This window comes from Dunckerocampus dactyliophorus, chromosome 4, assembly GCF_027744805.1.
Source record: "Dunckerocampus dactyliophorus isolate RoL2022-P2 chromosome 4, RoL_Ddac_1.1, whole genome shotgun sequence".
Classification (NCBI taxonomy): domain Eukaryota; kingdom Metazoa; phylum Chordata; class Actinopteri; order Syngnathiformes; family Syngnathidae; genus Dunckerocampus; species Dunckerocampus dactyliophorus.
In genome coordinates this window covers 21,665,163-21,681,029 of record NC_072822.1, presented here as the reverse complement: position 1 = coordinate 21,681,029, position 15,867 = coordinate 21,665,163, and the positions used below count along the sequence as shown (strand labels likewise).

Sequence of the window (15,867 nt, the reverse complement as noted above, 5' to 3'; positions counted from 1 at the left end):
TCTAGACCATCTTTTATCTCCAAAATGACTTGTGGACATGAAACATTTTAATTAGCAGCCAGATCATAGTTTGAAGAATTAATATTCAACACAATGCCGTGTTACCATTCTGAGTGAGTTTAGTGGAGCAGGTAAGCGTGGCAATCTGGAAGCTGTCCTTAGTGACAGGGATCACTCCTGAATGGTGGAACTGCTTCCCCATTTGTTTCTCTTTTTCTTCTACTTCAGCCCAGGTCCCTGGCAAGGTCAGATACACTTTGGCATCTTCTGTCTTTTTCACATCAACCTAAGAAATTCATAAAATAGGGAATCAGTCTTGAATCATACAAATCAATGGATATCTAATTCAAAACACATTGATTGAAGCGGATCGCATAATAATAAACCCACGCACTGACAGCAATGCATTAACTGCAATGTTTATGCGGTTACGGTAAATTAAGTTGATACATATTATGTGCTTATTTGGCACACACACGTTTTTATACAGTATGAATGTACAAAAATATGAATCTGCATTTGAAACTACCTTGTAGACGATAGGTTCATGCCTTCCGTCCCTGAGTGTTGTCCCGTCTTCTCTCATAAGTCGGACAAAAGCCATACCAAAGGGTTTTTCTGACTTGTCCCGAGCTGAGGGATACAGAGGAGCGTAAGATGAGCTCTATTTATCATGGTACAGGGATTACACGTGGGTGTTTGTCATACAAATAAGTCAGAGTGACTCACAGTCCTGGGAGGATCTATGTCGAAACATCACCCTGAGGTGACAGCGGCACACGTCTTCAATGGGAATTGTCACCTTGCAGAGAGGAGACAAAATTAGATGAATTAAGACTGCAAAATAAATGACTGCATATGAGAAAGATAAGTTGTAAGGTTGGAGATTATTAGCATATTCTCAGTCCGTAGCCTTCCTTGAAGATGAATTTATTGCACTGAGCGGCAGTAATTCTATTTGACAAACCAATTAGAAAGCAAAGAATGTCATGCTCTGAGTTACATGTTGGTCCATGACAAGCTTACCTTCACTGTTTCATTCCAACAAGGCTGCTTCACTTGGTAGTAAATGACAGACTTGTACTCTGTAATACCATCGTAACCAGCTCCAGGAAATATTGCTTTCTAGAAAATGGGATTTGAAATACACATTAGTGCATGTGACAGCAATAAACACTTAACACACATAAAGACAAAACCTATGGGTGAGGTACTACCGAAAAGAGGTAAATGCTTACTTCAGAATGCTAACATACTTGTACATCTCCTCTTTACGGACCTAAAAAAGTGTCTGGCTTGGGTTTTAAAATTCTCCAAGATTTTATGACCGCAGTTGAAAGGCATTCTTAGATTTTACCATGGCTTGCACTTCACTTTACCTTCACTTTACCTTCTTACCATTCCACCTTCTTGCTATCATGAGCCAGTCTACATGCCCATCATTATTACAGTGGATCCCTGCATATTGGTAGTTCAGCATTCACCACCCCATAAGTTAATGTATTTTTGGTTATTTTTTTTCTCCAAAAATACAAAAAATTTTCTGCATAAAGATAAAATGTACAGTATACATGTAGCACTGTTAAAAAAAAAACACACACAATGTGCAACGGCAATTGAAGAGACAGGGTTCTGGAGCTGAATCTATTCTAATAATTACAACAGTCCCTTTTATTGCAAATGTTGAACCAAAATCGGAGAACTTCAACATCATGCAGGAGGGTTTGGACGGGTAGGAGCCAGCCAAATTTTTATGGACGTATTGCTGATTTTTACAATTCTCTGGTGTGGAACATAACTCCCATGAAAGAAAGAATTTAAATGATTTACTTTAAAAGGCATCTTATAGAAGTAGGAAATGGCATTGTTTTGTTGTTTAAGACTTTAACGCCTGAATTTATATAGCTGTATATAAAAACAAAAATGTTTTATGTGTGTTTTTGCCTTTAAGTAGATGGTCAATTATGTTGACATTGTTCATTTGACTTAAGCACTAAAAATAAATTGAAATTTGGATATGTTGCAAATTTGCAACAACAAGCATAATTGTCATTAATAACACAGTAATATAACAGTAAAAACGATGTTGTATTTATAACAGAACATAAAACAATCCACAAATAACATACAGAACACATTCTAACACATTCCTCTCACTGGTGGAATGCACGGAAGCAGTTTTTGTTTCGGTTCAAGCACATTTTGAATGAAAGTGGAAGTGTTAAATGTTGTCATGTACTCATCTGTTTAATTCACCCAGGCTTCATCACTCAAGTGAATGACTAGATATGGGTGTCGACCGTTTAACTGTTCGACTTGATTTGGAGGTATCTGATTCGACTACCAACTGTGCTGTTGAATCGTATGGAAATGTCATGTGATCAAGATTGTACCACTCTGACAACATGCGGGTGCCCACAGTTGATGATGAGCATACATTTTTTACATATAACATCTGTTTTTGTTATAAATAGCGTATTTTGATGCAAAATAAGCCTAATTTGTGTTAATAAAGAATTGAAAATAAGGTGTCTGTTCAACTCTAGACATATACTTACTATGCATTAATAAAATCACCTGCTACAATCCAAACAAAGGAGCTGAGGTGAGCGCTACGACGATTGTCAACATCGGCTGACTTACTGGCTCATAATGGCTACAAAAAAAATCATCCAAAGTGTGGAAGTATTTTGAAAAGGTTAAATATGACTCCAAGAAAGTGAAATGCAACTTGTGTCAGCAGCTTCTTACATATCACACAATCAGCACGGCAAATCATTTAAAAAAGGTACGACTGTTACGCCCACTTCATTTTATATCCTGCTGTGGATTTTAATCCAAGAAAATAGGCTGCTAAATGAGAGTGTTGGCGAGTTGTTGTTTTTCAAGCCATGTTCCTATTTTATGTGCGCTTTGCTGATGTGTGAGATGCCCACTTGCCGACAGCAACCGTGTTTTCAATTTTGTTCATCTTGCTTTCTGTCTCACTACATAAATTAAGTTACTGTTGTTGCACACCTACCATGTTTATTGTTTGTCTGAGTGTTTATCGCAAATTACATCTGCTTATTTGTAGAGATCCTCATTAGCTGTGCTCTTAAAAAAAAAAAACTGCATTCGACAATTACTAGTCGACTGTGAATAAGAACTAACGCATCAGATTCATCTATGAAAATCCTGAGTCGAAGACAGCACTAGATGTAAGAATAATTTATTGCCAATGTATTCAGTAATTCAGCTGAAGTTTGAATCCGACAACTTGCTCTGTAAATTTAAACAGCATCCTTATTGTACAATGAGGTGAATACCTTCAAGTGAATTAGTGACTCTAGAAAGCTCGAATCATGAGTCAAAGACATAATTTGCTTTAGTCACTTGACAATTTTACCTCCATGGCATTGCCTTCATCATCATGCACACTCAATATGACCTCTACGTTCTTGGGTGTCTTCTTTTTGCCACGGTCAAACTCTCCCTGCAGCAAGGTTACGTAAATATCATTCCTCACGTTTCCTGGAGAATGGAGAAGAGATGATCAGGAAAATGTGCCTAAATTTATGTACTTCCTTTTGCTTCTGTAGGCGATGAGAATGAACATGACCCTATCATATGTAGAGCAGTGCCCAGCAACAAAGACTTAAGTCACCTGGGAGAATAATTTCTGGAAAGCCCATTTTCCTCACGATGGCTGTGCTGCGGTCCACAAAGTGAGGGTAGTCCTTCCTGACCTGTGCTAGATCCCCTGGGAGCAGCTTCAGGGTCACAAACAATCCTGCCAGCAAACATGAAAAGAAACTAAACGAGGCAGACACCAAAAAGTTACACGCTGTAGACACTCACACATGATTTATTTCCATCAAAACAAAAAGGTCAATTTAGAACGACCCTCTAAAATCTCAGGGGATAGAAAGTCTGCGAGTACTTCATTTTACCCTGGCCCTTGTGATTGACCTCCCTCGTGGCAATGACTTTGTTGAAAACAGCAGTGAGTGGCTCATTCTCTCCAATGACTCGAGATGGGATGAGAGGCGACATGATGAGCTGCCTCTGACGGATGTAGGTCTCCATTGCTATCCTGGAAAAATGCATCAGGGTGAAAATATGAAAAAATGAGCAACCACCCTTCCATTAGATGACAAACAAATGGACGGAAGCAAAGGCAATAGAAGGCTTTCTGGAGTTCATGTTAGTTATTAATAATTTGTGAATCTCATCACACATCACATCCGATTGTCAGGAGTGACAATCACACACACACACCACAGTTCCGCAAAGTATTGACAAAAATGGAAAAGACAGGCACCAGGGTATAAGACTTCAGAAAAAGTTGTAAAGATAGAACTTTTTTAAAGTCTTTTATTGTGTGTACCTACAACAAATATCTCACCCCAACTTTCACCATCGGCGAGGTAAAAGCAACAGTGACAAATATGTGCAGCTGCATTGAAAATATAGCATTAAGAGTGTCTCTGTCAGAAGCTGAGACATTTCTCTGCTTCTGTTTGTCCTTTGTTTGATCAAACATTGTGTAAAAAGCTAAATGCTGTTCTAGATATTTTTTCCATCACCGCTATGTGACATTCTAACACAAAGCTAAACCTGTTATAAAGGTACAAAAAGTGTGACAACATCAAAACACTCACTGCTGAAAAGGGATGAAATGCTGTTTGTCCTCGTCGTCTGTTTTGCCATGAGCAATATCTGTTATGTCCATCACTGCAAAGACAAAGACACCACAGTGTAAAGGAGACTGCCCAGGACAACCTACTGTAGTTTGCCCGACGTGGAGCATTTCCTTTCAAATATAAAACAACTGCAAATCAAAAGAGCACTTGAAAAGACTTCCACCACGACCAGTTCACATAAAATGTTGGTTCTATACAATTGCTGGCAATATTCAAACAACAACTGTTTGTGTTCGTGTAACTTGCTTTTTTCTTCCAAATGCTTACAATATTGTGCTTCTGGGCATTTCAAGTGAAACACTTGTGAAGTAAATTTAAATAAATACAGTATATACAGTTGTACTCCAAATAATTGAACCCCCATTGGAAATGACACTGTACAGGTATACATTTTCAAAATACACTCCAGATCAAAAGTTGAACAGTTGAAAAACAGCAAGACTTTCCATTTTGTGCTGTTGGATCTTAAGGAGGTTTTAAGTAGAACTTCAAAATGCAAAAAATATACATGAAATGGGAGTGACATAAAAAAAAAGACTGAGTAAGTGATTTATTGCAAACAACCATTAAGATGAAATAGGCTCGAACCCGAACCTCCCCCCAAAATAAAAATAAAATGTTAAAAAAAGAACTCAGTAATGAGTAGCTGCACCATCTTGTTAATTACCTCAAAAATTATTTTGGGCATGCTTGATGGCAGTGTTTCCAGGAGGCTATTGGGAATGTTGCTCCAGGTGGTGAAGATGGCTTCACGGAGGGCATCCACTGTCTGGAACTGATTTTTTCCCCCTCATCAGAGAATAAAACTTCCTTCCACTTTTCAATGTGCTGTGTTTGGTGCTCTCGTGCAAATTCCAAACGGGCAATTTTGTGCCATTGAAGGAGACGAGGCCTTTGAAGACGTTTCTTGTTGTTAAAACCCTTCTGTCGCAGATGCGATGGTCTGATGGATCTGATGGTTATCGGACTGCACTTGTGTCTTGATTGGCAGCCTCCGGCACAGGGCCGGTGAAATTTTTTTGGGTCTACCACTTGACTTTTTTGTTCCATAACCCTCAGGATCTTTAAAGAAGTTTAAAGTGACTCTCTTACTGCGTCCAACCTCAGCAGCAATGGCACGCTGCGAGAGGCCTTGCTTACAGCTCAACAATCCAACTGCATTCAAAGAGAGAAAGCTTTTTTTGCCTTTGCTATCAAGAGATCATGACAGTGTGAATACCTGACAGAAAATGACATTGAATCCACATTTTTGCCAAGATTTTGGCTTTTAAAGGCTGGGGTGTTAAACTTTTGATCAGCTGATGAACAGCCCATTTCACTATAACGGTTGTTTGCAATATATTATGTCTCTCTCCTACTTATTTTTTGTTCTTGTTTTTTTGCATTTCGAAGCTCTGCTTACAACTTCTTTAAGATTCAACAGTGTAAATTCTTGTAATTTTTCAACTGGTCCTAAATTTCTAATCAGGAGTGTATATAAACTTTCAACAGATGACCAGTTTACTTGCAGTTTACTTATGCCTTTGCAAATGAACTGAATTCACAATCAGGGTTGAATAATTTGGAGTGCAACTGTAGAATTCCTAAAACAACAAATCAAATGGTAGACAAACTGTATATACTGTATAGGACCAGGGGCGGACTGGCTATCAGGAGTACCAGGAGTTTTCTTGGTGGGCCAATTAATAATGGGCCGATTGACGACTGTTTACACCTTGCCTTGGTAACTATGGTAACTTGGTAACTAACTAAATGCCGCTGGGACACAACACAACAGAGGGGGTGTGTTGGCACAGTCAGAGCCACTACTGCTTACACGCATGGAGCAGGAGGGCCCTGTTTGTGCAAGGGGGGCATATGTGCAAAGGATGCACATTGCTGCTGTGACACAAACATGCAGTGTCAAGTCAGTCCGAGGCTCTGTCACGATTAACAGAATAAAAATGCAAAATCCATCCACTCTGCTGTCAGTCTCTGTTGGTGTTATGGTACATGTTTCTCCATGTCAAGGTAGAAGGTGCAGGTTGAATCGCCACCATGGATTTTTTTTTAATATATATATAAACAAGAGGAGGCCTGTAATGGGGGGGTGGGGTGGTGCCAGGCTGAACCAAAAAGTCCAGTGTCCAGTCCACCCCTGTATAGAACCATTAAAATAGTGTGCAGACACATTGACTTTTCTGTGCACTCAGCTGTTCAGCGTTTTTCAGGTTTAAAAAAAAAAAAAAAAGCATTTTTCAAAAAAGTTGGAGGAAATACTCTGTTACAGTATAAATATGAACCTATGTCCCGCACAAAACAAAAGTACAATTGTGTTCTCTCTAGCTGTGTACTAATTCCATAACTTTTGGTTTTTGCACAAAATAGGTTAAGTACTCAATGGAATTTGGGCCCTCATTGGGTTTAACATTCTTCTGTATGTGGTAATTTGAGTGTGGAGCAGACTGGTGACATCTTAAGAAATCAAAACTGTCCTGTTTTACTCATCCTCATAACCACATCTTTCTATCAGAAAATAGAACTTTTGCTAGAGCATAAGGAACTTTGTCTTTCATCAAACAATGTAACTACCACAACAGAAAGAGAATGAGTTTCAAAGTTTTGTCCCCCACACATTCCTCAGTTCATTCAGTAAGTGTTTCTACACTTTAAGTATGTTTACAATCCTTTGTTTCCAGATTTAGAGCTTACAGTTTAGAACATAACTGCTACTGTGTGTGTGATAGCTTGTGTCAACATGCAGCACAGTACATGATATTAGCTGTCAATTTGCAATACACCACTGGACTGATGGCCGCAGATGTATGACAGGTATAATAGCAAAGAACTAGAGATGTGTGTGTCTACTAGAGATCTTTGGTTTAAGGTTTACTGTCTGTACAGCTACACCAACAGGTTTTTTATCCTCTAAGACAGGGGCTATCCTCTAAGACAGCTCTTTGCCGAGCTCAATATATATATACACTGCTCAAAAAAATTAAAGGAACACTTCGAAAACACATCAGATCTAAACTGAGGGGAAAATTATCTTGAATATCTTTCCTGATAATAAGTGGGTGATGTATTAGTAACAAAATGATGCCACATAATTTGATAGAAATGAAAATGGTCACCCTATAGAGGGGGGAAATCAAAGACACCCCAAAAATGAAAGTGAAAAAATGATGCAGAACACTGGTCCATTTTGCTAAAATGTCATTGTAGCAACTCAAAATGATTCTCAGTAGTTTGTGTGGCCCCCACGTGCTTGTACGCATGCCTGACAACGTCAGGGCATGCTCCTAATGAGACTACGGATGGTGTCCTGGGGGACATCATCAAAATATATATATATATATTATTTTTTATTTTTATTTTTTTAATATAAACGCAAAGTGAAGGAAATGTGCATTTTCTAAAAGCGTTTCAAATATCCGACTCACTGAAAATCCCTGAATGCATCTACACTACATTCAGATCGTTGATTGGATGAGCAAGAGAAGGAGGAGGAGGGCCAGTGTGTGCAGTGAGACACGGAAAAAATGTCTTGTAGAGTGTGCTACCCCCGCGGTTAGCTATCCATAACCATGAATATGTTCCTAAAAATAAAAATCTCAGAAGAAAATAGAGAGCTTGTTTCTGAATGGACATAGTGTATTTCTTCGCCTTCACTGCCACTGATGCTGGCTTACCTGTGTCCTTGATATGTGGCGAGAAATTGGCAAACAACAGAAAATGTAACTTTGACAGACATTTTCAAAACAAGCATTCAGCTTTTTCTGAAAACATACTTCTGAAAACATACTTTCAAGAATATTCAAGAAACGCTCCAGACTCAACTTCAGCTGCTTCTGTGGCTGCACAGGAGATCGTAAGGAGTGGGAGGAAGTCATTCACAGATTGAAAATACATGAAAGAATCGCTCCTAAAAATATCAGGGCATCTATTCTTTGAATTAAAAAATAAGCAGAAAATTATTACGAAAATTAAAGAAATACCGTACCTCTCTCTACAACGACAATCAAGGACAGGACCAACAGAATGGCAACAAATATCCCCAGTGGGCAAATTGATGACATTTATTCAACGTAAGCATATTCAGTTGCTTGAGTCAAGTGGTGTAAACTATTTTGAGCAGACAGCACTGATATGCAGTGAACGTTTTGTTTTAAATTTACACAAATATGGGAACGACTCAAATAGCCCTACACACAGTAGCTCAGTGTTTAAATTATTTCAAAGTACAGTAATCCCTCATTTTTCACTGTTTGTTGGTTCCACACCCAACCGTGATAAATTAATTTCCGTGAAGTACGATTCCTTATTTATAAATGGAATATTTTCATAGGTATGGCATAGAAAACCTGTTTACCATCATCTAAATATGTTTTTTTTAACATTATTAGAGCCCTTTAGATATAAAATTACACCGCTATAGTCACCTTTACACTTGTATTACCCAGTATAGTATATATAATTACAGAAAATAAGCCATTTAAGATACCATAGTTTACCTTGTAGGAGAGCAGAATGGGTGGTGGACAGGCAGTGACGTGGGGGGATCAGAGTTGAGTTTTAGCTTGTTGTGGGCTATGGGCGCAACATTTATTATCATGATGATGATGATGATTATTATTATACTTATTATTATTACTAGGGATGTCTGATAATATTGGCCCGATGGCATAAAAATGTGATATAGGCAGACATCGGTATCAGAATTTTTCCTGATAATGAAACATTAAAAACGTGCTGTATAGATGGACATTTTATTTTTCACATGGCCAGGATGACACCACAGTTTGTTCGCATACAGTGCAAGCCCACCTCCTTTGCGCTTGCAGGCTCTTGTTTCTAGCCGCTCAGACTGTACTGAAGTTGGCTAGCTCCTCACGTTATCCACTGGGACACTAGCTGTTAGCCATTCAGTGAAGCACAAATTTTTAAGGTCTTGACGTTCTTGCCAGCTCGTCGATCTTGCTCGGTAGTGAATTCAAGTTTCCCGTGATAATATAAGGTACCGAAGGCTTGAATCTCCACTTCCTTCTGGCCTTAACTTTCATCTTAGCCCCGGTGTGGCCGCCTCGATATCAATGGGTAGACAGGGAATCACAACGACGCCAGACGTCGCTCTCATGGTACGTAAAAATGTGCTTGAATAAACAAACAGAGCTGCTTGAAAGGCAGCCAATTGTGGCGGCGGTGTTAATTCCACGACATACAGACATAGGCAGATAGATACTTTATTACTCTCCAAGAGAAATTCACATTTCCAGCAACTCTGAAAAAGTGGGCTCCCGTATTTGCCGACGTGCAAAAGATGACCTCATCAAACCGCCTCTCAAGCGTGTAAACAAACATGGGTGGCTAGTAGCAAACTAGCTTGCTCCTTCCATCCATCCATTTTCTAGATATGCCGCTTATCCAAAATATGTTAATTTTGGCCCGGAATTACTGTGTACAAGCAATTTGTAGTGTGATATAGAAATCAATACAGTGTGCTGATGCATTATGGCGGAGCTACGTGGTGGCCAGGGGTGGCCGTGGCCACCTCACTGGCCATCTAGACATTTTATCTAGATATCAACTTATTGCCACCCATATGCGAGTAATAATCTCAACTTGACTGAGAGTTAGGTCTACATGAAAATTATGACACTTAATTTTCTTCCCCGGACTTTTTGATTAAAAAAATAAATAAATGGCTATTCTGTTAACTTTTACAACAAATGTCACAGCCTAAGAAGCCTAGTGGAAAGTATTTCTCAGATGTTTTACAATGTTGTACAATGTTGTTTACAGCCACATTCAGAAGCTAATTGCTGACTCTGTATCCATTATCTTCACAACAGTTAATTCCACCACAGGAGATATGTCATGTTACACATATTGGTATCGATATTGGAAATTGAGAGCTGGACAATATTGGCAAAACAGCCAATATTGGACATGCGTAATTATTATGTTATTATTATTTGCCTGTGAGATAAATTAAACCTGCAATAAAAGCCTGTTGTTCCAGGCTTCGGGGGGACATAAGGACAAAGGACAAAGACTTCATATATATATAAAGGTGCAAGAATGTGTGGCCGTGTAATTGTCACTGAGAATGCATGAAAGGAAAGGGGCTGCCCTCCACCTCCCAGAGAGCCCCGCCCCAAATAGCCAGGCCAAGCCCCCGCCGCCAGAAGGCCACCAGGCCCACAGGGGCAGGCAGCACAAGGATCAGTGCCCCAAGAGCCAGCCCAGAGAGCCCTCCGCCCCGGGAAGACCAGCAAGGGGCCGAAGAGAGGTAATCCCAGCCAAAGACAGGGCGCCGGCAGGCCGGAGGACAGCCAACCCCTGAGACCAGCGAGAGATCACACCCCACAAAGGCAGACGAGTACCGGGGGCCACAAGCCGGCAGGCCCAGAGACGCCCCCACAACCGGAAAGAAGCCTGCCCATGCCGGAAGCGCCAATCCCCGCCACCGCCATCCCCACCCCCAGGGAGCGGAGCCCAGCCCGCCCCGGGCCAACCCCCGCCCGGCCCCTGACACAGGGCCTCCCCGCCCAGGGATGCAGGAGGCACACCCTCCACCCACCCGGCGGAGGCACGGGCGGCAGAGATGTATCACCCAGCACTCGACCCCACGGAGCAAACCCCTGCAGGCCCCCCCCCCCAAATAAATAACAAAAATAAATAAATAAATAAAAGTACACGCACGCATGCACATACATACACACTCCTACGCACCCACACGCACGCACATACACACTCCTACGCACCCACACGCACGCACATACACACTCCTACGCCCCCACGCGCACGCACATACACACTCCTACGCACGCACGCGCGCACACACGCACGCACACACACGCACGCACACACACGTACGCACACACACACACACACAGTGGTCGACTGCCCGACACCCGGAAGCCTCACCCTATCCCCCCTTGGTAACCCAAGGAGCAGCAGAGCCGGGGACCCCGGGGTCCCAGACATACAATCCAGAACCCAGGCGCGGAGAGCACGGACCGCCGCGGAGCAGGAAGACACCAGGCCACACCCTCCCAACGGTAGGACGTCGCCAGCAAGGCAGACAGAGGAGCCAGCGAGGAGGAAAGCGGGAAGCTGAGCAAGCGGGCGGGAAAACGGGCGAGCAGCCAGGCGAACCACCACACAGCGCCAACCGACACCCGCGGGCCAGCAAACCCCAAAGAGGGAGCGGGAGCACCGCACCCCAAGCCACAGGGAGGCCAAGCACCAGAGCCGAGAAGGCGAGACCAGCAGCAGACCAGCCGGCGGACCCCACCAACCACCATAAGCCAGACCAGCCACATGCCACCAGAGCCGACAGCGCACCACCAGCGCACCGGAGCCCCACCCCCGACCAGCCCGCAGACAGACCGGGGGAGGCGAGGACACAGACAGCGGCCCAGCAGAGCACAAAGCGCAACGGCGACAAACGCCCAAGCGCCCGGCAGAGCACAACCCCCCCCCAGCGGGCCCGGCACCAGGGCACACGGTCCCCCCCCACCCCCACACCACAGTACCCACAAGCATGACCAAGCCCCAACCCACCAGCCGGCCCGGCGCCCCAGCAGCCGCCGCAGCGCAGCAACCACAAGCCCCTGCGGCGGCACACGGGCCACCCACAGCACCGGCACCGCTCCCCGGAGACCGCCGAACCCGCCCCAAGAGCGCAGAGGCGCCTGCAGCACGTGTCAGTCCAGGGGAAGCACCACAAGCCCCGGCATCAACAGGCCCCAGATGGCCACCCCAGGGAAAAGCAGGTGAACCAGACAAAGGCATCCCACAAGCCAGGCCACCCCGGGCGAGCCATCGCAACGGCCAGGCCCCCGGCCACACCACCGACCCTGGCGGGCAGGCGCCACAGAACAGGTACAAGGCACCCCAATCCAGCCCGCCCCACCCGTGTATGTGATAAGGTGTGATTGTGTCTATAATGCAATTAAAAAAATAATAAATAAATAACATAAAATAAAAGAGGACAGCTATGAAGAGTTGGTGATAGGGGTGTATGTGGATGATAGCTAATGATGCAATTAAAATTGGGGGACAGCTGCCGCTTGGAGGGCCCCTCACCTGACCAGCCCCCCCAAACCCTAAGTGTCTACTCTGCGATTAAAATTGGGGGGCAACAGGTCAGTGGCACGGCAGGGGCAAAGGAGCCCCGCAAGGCAGCTCCCCTCCCCAACCACGCCCGACCGTAGGCCACCCCCCAAAGTCCTATATGTATGTGAGGTGGTGCAGTGGCACAGGAAGGACGGGGGCCCCATACCCCAACGTCGCCCAAACCGAGCAGGGGATGACCAAGGACACATGACCGACCGGCCACCCACCACAGCCCAGGCTTGGGCGAGCCACAGGCCGCAGGACACACCACAGGCCTTACCCGGCCCGCCAGGATGCCCAGTCCAGCCCACCCAACCCCCCAGAGGCGATACCCCCAGCGCCCCCCAACACCGGAGCCCCACCGGAGGTAGCGTCCACAGCGCCACCTCCAAACCGCCAAACACCACGGACCAGCCACACACCCCAAGGCAGATCCGACCGCCACCAGGACAGCGGGAACCGCGCCCACGCGACCCCCCCCTACCACCACAGCCGGCAAGGGAGAAACACTACAACGACCACAAGAGCACCGGGCCCCACATAGAGCGGAGCACGGCCACACCCACAAAGCACGCAAGCCAGAGGCGCCAGGGAGGGACAGAGAAGCAAGCACCGCACGACAGGGCCCACGAGAGGCGCCCAAGTGGATGCAACCGCCCGCCCCGCCCCCCGCCACGCCGCAGACCGGCCACCACTCCATCCCCCGCCCATCCACCAACACGCCAAGGGAGAAACCCCGGAGGGAGGGAGACAACCGCTGGCCAGGAAGCAGAGACCAGCCAGACACCAGAAGGTAGCAGGGACCGCCCGCCAGCCCCACCCCCAAGCCCCCGGCCAAAGCCACCCCCGACCGCCCCACCCCGAAGCAAGCATCGCCCCGCCGATCCCGGCCAGCGCCACGCAAAAGAACACCCCACCGCCCGCCCCCACGCGCAGTCGAATATGCAGTTTCTCATACATTCATTTATTTGTGGTGGTCTGCCACAAATAAATTTGGAACGCCACAAATAGATTTTGCACTACCTGTTCACCCTAGCTTGTAAACTGTGCTTCTTAACACACCTCATACACACCTGGTCCCCCCACCCCCGTCTAAAAGCACTAAGAGGCAAAAAAAAAAAAAAAAAAAAACCACGAAAAGAAGCGACAGAATGTTCTTTTTTATTTCTCTTGCTTTTCATGATTTTTGCTCACCATTTATTTCATACATGAAAATGACATGCATATGCATCATGGCCAATTGTGCAAATTAAATTAGTCGATGGTGTACCCTACGCAACCCACCGCCACATGTGGATTGCAGTCCTGTGGGAAACACTGATATGTATCAAACCTTCCCATAGTAGTACCAAGGTACTAAGTAAACTAAAATTAACTAAAATTTTAGCAATTTATCCATAAACCAAATTTCAATGCTTGCTATAAACTCTAAAAGGTATCTCCTTTGAGACAAAAGCTGTTGTCTGGCATGATATCCAATGAAAATATCCTAGCAGATTAAGTGTTCCTGATCTCCATCTTACAAGAATGGGATGCTTCAGAATTGTGTATTCTACCCAGCTCTTTTCTTTAAGTGTGCTTATTTTCCTGGCAGAGAAGAATAATGTGACTTCTGCGTTTGACACTTTTTTTTTCTGGCAGCGGTTTCATTCCATTTGCTGAGAAGAAGGCCTTTCTCGTCAAATGGGCTAATTGTCAGGCCAAAAACAAAAAGATGGTTGCTCAACTCATTTCCACAGACTCCTTGCCATAGCCGAATGGAATTTATTTTCTAGGTCAGAAAACAGGTGTCACCATTTCATTCAGCACATGCCTCCTTCATTTTACACTTCAGTACAAATCAAGAAGGAGCAGCGCAACAAAGAAATACCATTTTCACAGTTGAATGGGTTCCGAATTGGCTAAACAGATATTAGACAGAACAATGTGAAAAGCATCTCACCAGCTACACCAAACGGTCTCCTCAGTCCGCCAGTTTGTTTTTTTCCCTCTTTCAGCTCCATGCTTCCTACTCTGATGATCTGACACACCAGGAAGAGACGCTGCCTCATTAGGTCACTTCTGCTAAGGTCCTAGATGCAAAAAGTCAACCACAAATATATTTGTGCGTCTGAGATGAACTACAGTGGAGTTCATTAATATTAGGTGCTGAAACTCACAAATATAGAATCTTTCTATCTGTACATAGTCATCATTTGGATTTTTTTTTTTTTTTAGGTCAAATGAGTCTTGACTTGCTTTGAGAAAGGTTTGGCATTAAATGTGTCTCAAATCCCCTGCAGCACAATTGACAATGCAGTATTGTGTTGTATTGTGGCAATTTTAATTAAAGTTCAAGTCAAATGCTGACTGGCATAAACACAAACAACTGAAATATCATCTATTCAAATCGTGAATTATTTGTTAAAGATGTGCAAGGACTAAGAGCTTAGTTTAACTTTCAAGGAATGATATGCAATTCAGGAGCAAACTGTCCGACTTGTCACAGACTTCAGGTACCTATGGATATTATCTGTCTGAAGCAGAAGATACACAGCAGAAATACAGTCACTGGGTTGGGATTTGCTTACCGTGAATAGTGCCGGCAGATTGTTGAGTTTCTCAATTTCTTTAGGCATCCCCATACTGTCCCACCGCACCAGGAAGTTCTCACTGTACGAATTTAAACAAGAATCACTTTAGGAAATGCATTTTTAAAGCCTCAGGTTCCATTCAGGGAAAAAAAGCATCCAGTCATTCATGCATTAATTTTTTAAACTGCTTGTCCTCATTAGGGTCAGAAGTGAGCTGCAGCCAATCCCAGCTGACTTCAGGCAAGAGGCAGGGTACACACCCGGAACTGGTTACCAGCCAATCACAGGTTACATATAGAGAAACAACCATTCACACTCACATTCACATCGATGGGCAATACAGTCTCCAATTCACCCAACCCACAAACCGGGAAAACATCCAAACTCCACAAAGAGATGCCCAAATGGAGATGATTGTCTTGGCTGACATGCACTAGGACACAGTGCAAGCAAAGTAGAAATGTATGTAAGGCAAAAACTCTTCAAATATAAGTATCATTATATGA

At 44.0% G+C, this 15,867-nt stretch overlaps 1 protein-coding gene across 3 annotated transcripts in view; it reads right to left on the bottom strand.

The window, feature by feature from the left end:
• The window catches only part of dock5 (dedicator of cytokinesis 5), a 55,398-nt gene that overhangs the window by 19,433 nt on the left and 20,098 nt on the right, over positions 1-15,867 (bottom strand). For all 3 annotated transcript variants that reach the window (XR_008570119.1, XM_054774460.1, XM_054774461.1), the window contains exons 9-18: positions 15,359-15,440; positions 14,731-14,860; positions 4,644-4,716; positions 3,933-4,075; positions 3,647-3,772; positions 3,389-3,513; positions 1,027-1,125; positions 730-802; positions 530-633; positions 106-286 (exon numbers count right to left, since the gene is read on the bottom strand). Coding sequence is in view for 2 of the 3 variants with exons in the window: in XM_054774460.1 (XP_054630435.1) it covers positions 106-286; positions 530-633; positions 730-802; positions 1,027-1,125; positions 3,389-3,513; positions 3,647-3,772; positions 3,933-4,075; positions 4,644-4,716; positions 14,731-14,860; positions 15,359-15,440 (1,136 nt within the window). In the remaining variant the exon portion in view is untranslated. The remainder of the gene's footprint in view (positions 1-105; positions 287-529; positions 634-729; positions 803-1,026; positions 1,126-3,388; positions 3,514-3,646; positions 3,773-3,932; positions 4,076-4,643; positions 4,717-14,730; positions 14,861-15,358; positions 15,441-15,867) is intronic.